At 39.4% G+C, this 4,554-nt stretch overlaps 1 protein-coding gene across 2 annotated transcripts in view; it reads right to left on the bottom strand.

The window, feature by feature from the left end:
• Positions 1-3,532: 3,532 nt before the first annotated feature.
• The window catches only part of kcnd3 (potassium voltage-gated channel, Shal-related subfamily, member 3), an 89,098-nt gene continuing 88,076 nt past the window's right edge, over positions 3,533-4,554 (bottom strand). For both annotated transcript variants that reach the window (XM_025059114.1, XM_008317920.3), the window contains one exon: positions 3,533-4,327. In XM_025059114.1, the coding sequence (XP_024914882.1) occupies positions 4,150-4,327 (178 nt within the window). In that variant the 3' untranslated portion in view covers positions 3,533-4,149. The remainder of the gene's footprint in view (positions 4,328-4,554) is intronic.

Here is a 4,554-nt window from a genome sequence, read left to right as displayed (position 1 = left end):
CCAAGGATCCTTGTTTTGCTTCCCAAATCCTTCCAAGTCTGCTCCTGCAAAATAATTTTTTCTGAAACTGTTTGAAAAACACAAACAAACAAAAACAGTCAGTCAATTGTAGATCTTCCAAGAACCCTGGGCAATAAACCAGACAGTCCAGGTTTATCGGCGTACCATTACTTCATCTCTTTCCTTTGACATTGGGAAACAGAGAGAGAGAGAGAGAGAAAGAAATGCTGTGTTTCCAGCACAGAATCGAGTAACAGGAACTATATGTGGTACCACTGCAAGAACACCATCTTTATGAAAGTCTTGAGATTCTTAAAGGCGGTCCCTGTTCCACATCAGTGTTCCGGTACAGGAACAATGATTCTATAGAAGACTTTTATCACAGGCCAGATATCCTGGAAGGTTCGTGAAACAGCTGTCCCACTAAGTAACCGATTTTTTTTTTTCAAGAGTTTAACTGCAGTGGAAACACGCAGAACAAGTCTAAGCAAAAACTTGAAAATATTTCCTACTACTAAATATGTTCCTGGTACTGCGTGGTGGGAACACAGTTAAAGAGATAACATAGAACAGCTCCACTGGTTCTGCCAAACAATGGTCAAATATTACAAAATATTCTATTAACAATATTCACAACGATTTGGATTCAGGAACCATTTGTGTGTCAGAAACTCTCAGCGGAAAGATAGCTTGTGCTTTTAACTGTGTTGATTATTATTTGTTTTCTTTTGTCAGGTTTATTGTTGAGAATGAAAGAATCTGTTTGTTGTCCTGTTAAGGTTGACTGTTCCAATAACTGGGAGATAAACTGAGGAAAAATTACAAAAAATTTCAATCAAATAAATTCAAACCTTTTTAGATCTTTCTGTGAGAACCAGGCACAAAGGCTTAAAGCTGAGGGTTTCTGGACTTATTTTGAAAAATGTTCCTAAATAAAATTGCACACTGGAACCACAAAAGAACTTCCAGAAGAGACGACCCACACATTTGTAAATACACTTCACCATTTAGTCCTGGATCTACCAAAAAAAACAAACAAAACAAAAACAAACATTTGCTTGCTGGCAGGTATGAAATTTGAGTTTATCACTGTCACAGAAAGACTGATCTTTCAATTTTCACACTACCACAAAACTGGACCAACAGAGGAACCGTGGAACTTCCTTTCACGTTAGGACACGAACAAGAACTAAAACGGAAAAGAAATTGTCAAACAAACTATGATCTTCCTTCCTGTTTCCCCAAACGAAACAGAGGAGCCTGAAAAAAGGGTAACACTTCAAGCTAAAGTCGTTTTAAAAATTAAAGGTGCTTTGTGCACAGAGACACATACTCAGTTACATGGCAAACTCGCACACAGTGTGTGCACAGATAGCCGGCCCAAGACATGTGAACTAAGCGGCCGCTTAGGGTCCCACCACCACCAGGGGGCCCCCAAGAGTTCTCAAAATGTCAAGACATAATGAAAAAAAAAATGACTGGGAACGCCTCGGGATCCCCCCAGAATAGTTGGAGGAAGTGTCTGGGGAGAGGGAAGTCTGGGCGTCCCTGCTCCGACTATAACCCCCGCCTTCCCGGCCCCGGATAAGCGGAGCAAGATGGATGGATGAACATAGTTGAAATGATAATACACATGACAATTTTCTTACTATCTCATGGTTGGCACCCCAGTACTAGAGTAATCGGTTCTGCCACCACTGTTAGAGAATGGCAGATGCACTTAAATAACAAACAAATTAAATAACAAATTAAATAACGAAGGAAAAGATGGCTATTCATTCCTCTTGAGCAGGGATCGGGAACCTTTTTAGCAGAGAAAGCCCAAAAAGGTTACATATTTAAAATGTATTCCTGTGAGAGCCTTACAATATTTTTTTTTGCTCTAAGTCAGTGGTTCTTAACCGCATATGAAACTGGTGGGGTTCAGTACCTCCAACAAGGTTAAGAACCGCTGGTCTAAGTACAACTAAACGTGTGAATTCTTAAACCAAAGACCAATGATTTTAAGTAGAGTATAATACGTTTCAGTTATCAGTTATTTAAAAACAAACTATATAATGCATAAAATACTAATGCTAATACTTCGTACCATTATTGCGACTTCTGCTGCTGCTTTGGTTTTGATGCGAAAAAATAATGTGCGGATTAAAATGTGTATAAATATATGGTTCCACTTGCCATACAGAACAGTTTATTCCACACCACGTAAGAAAAATCTAAATGTATTGTTTTCACTTTTAATGCCAGAAATACACGAGCTGATGCTTTTACCAGAATTATTTAACACAACGCAAAGAGAGTACGCTGCCGCCGCAAATACATGGAAATGTTTTTTTTTTTTAAAAGATTTTAAAGACTATTCCCGTAATGTTTTATTTGAATATCAGTTAAAATATATTATTACTTACTATGTTAAGAAATGCTGATGCAGCTAAAATTGAACTGAGAGCCAGATGGAGTCATCAAAAGAGCCACATCTGGCTCACGAGACATAGGTTCTCGACCCCTGCTCTGGAGAAAAGAAAAAACGAGAAGAAAAAAAAAAAAGAAGCTATATTAAAGTTATGCTGAATGATATCCTTTCTATACATCAGGGTCTCGATTATTTTCTGTCACCACCCAGGGGCAGAAAGTAGAACCTGAAAATTTGTATTTTCTTATCTGTACAAACCACAGTATGAGTTGCTGCCACCTAGTGGCTGGAGGCTTGTTTATCGTTTAAGCATTACAGCAGCGATACACCTATCAGCGAGCCATATTCCATTTGAAGCCAATCGCAACAAACTCCCCCGCCCCTCCGGGCACCTCAACATGCCCCCACTGGGGGGCCCGCCCCACTGTTTGATTAGTACTGCTATACTTTTTAAGTATGCCTCACTGTGCTAGTTAGTCGCAGGGTAAGAGTTTTTTGGTTGTTAAATTATCGTAACTGTTCTGTACACTCTGACATGCCAAAAGTAAAATTGTGTTACGGTTTACAGGATAAAAAAAAATTTGAAAAACGAGAGCAAGGCTTCAGTACAAACCACAGTAAATGATTACATCAACCAATCTAGGCTTCGGACAGACTGGTGTTAACGTTAGAAATATTGAGGGTAATTGTATTTGTAATTATGACAGGAATACAACATTGCACCAGTGACAAAGTATTTTTGATTTATAATAATCTGACTTTTGGTCGGATAGGTGAGCAAAGTACTTTTGCTGTCATGTAAATGTACTGGTGTAACATTACTTAACGGGACTGCTGTTGAAGTATTTTGGGTACGTTTTAAAATGAGGTTACACCGTATTGGCAGCTGAAAGATGGTTGCATTTATTTTGAATAGGGCAGGACACGTTTAACACGATGACTTGTTTATTTGATTTGTTTCTCGGCACAGGAGCATCGGTGTGCTCCGGCGATGCAATTAAATTGTACAATTGAAGTATTGTTTTTGTAAGAAGACAATGCATTTGATATTTGGTTTTATTTTGAGGTAGTTTAGGTGAAGTGGAGGCAGTGTCTTTTACTAGAAGAGTAAATGTCTGGATGTCGCCGGGGTTGTTTTAGGTCACGGTTCATATTTTCAAAAAAAAAAAAAAAATCGATTTGTAAAATCTCACTGATTTCTCTGCTCATCCTGTGCCATTATTTAAGTATTTTATGTTTGTTTGCTGTATATAATTTTTTTTTTTTTACAATTTCTATTATTGTAAGAAGACAATGTGTATGTTATTTAGCTTATTTTATAGTGAGAGATTGCAGATACTTTATAAATAATTACTTTACCGTACGTATACATACACTTTTTTTTGTTGTAAATGTTTCAACGTTGTAAAGTTAAAAACAAAGCCCAGAATGACTCTGGTTTGATATAAGCCATCTACAGATAACGCAAACGGTAACGTACATGCACCATGAAATGATCGTACATCTGCAGCTGAGGTGGTGATGGTTGGTGACCCAAAGCTAAATTCTGATTGGGCCGGCCCTGTGTACACAAACACTAACGAACTACGTCTGAAGACCAAAACGTTGTCATCCTTCTCACAGGATTCCGTGTGGTTACAGTCTGTGAACAGCAGGGGGCATCGCCACAAGCGCATCCTTTGCCTCAGTTTAATTTTTCTTTCAAAAATTCTTCTTCCCCCATTTTGTGTTTGTCTCTACAGTGCCGACACCTTGACCACGTTCTGTTGGTGTGCGTGACCTGCAGGCAGTGGGGCGTCGGCCTCAGGTGTGGTGAGTGGAGGTGTGGGCATGGTGATGATGGCGGTGGTTATCTGACCACTCTGACAGTTCAGAGCCATGGCCTCGTCCACGCACAGGTTTAAACTGCAGCGACTGCATTCAGAAATAGAAATAACGTGTAAATGGATGAAAACCATTTACCCACAAATAGGTTTAAAAAAAAAAAAAGACAATCAGAACTATAACATACGTTTAAGCATTACAGCAGCGATACACCTATCAGCGAGCCATATTCCATTGGAAGCCAATCGCAACAAACTCCCCCGCCCCTCCTGGCACCTCAACATGCCCCCACTGGGGGGCCCGCCCCACTGTTTGAT

The sequence above is a fragment of the Cynoglossus semilaevis genome, chromosome 10, assembly GCF_000523025.1.
Source record: "Cynoglossus semilaevis isolate Cse_v1.0 chromosome 10, Cse_v1.0, whole genome shotgun sequence".
NCBI lineage: Eukaryota > Metazoa > Chordata > Actinopteri > Pleuronectiformes > Cynoglossidae > Cynoglossus > Cynoglossus semilaevis.
Note: the sequence above shows the minus strand (reverse complement) of the source record. Positions and strands in the feature narration are given on the sequence as shown.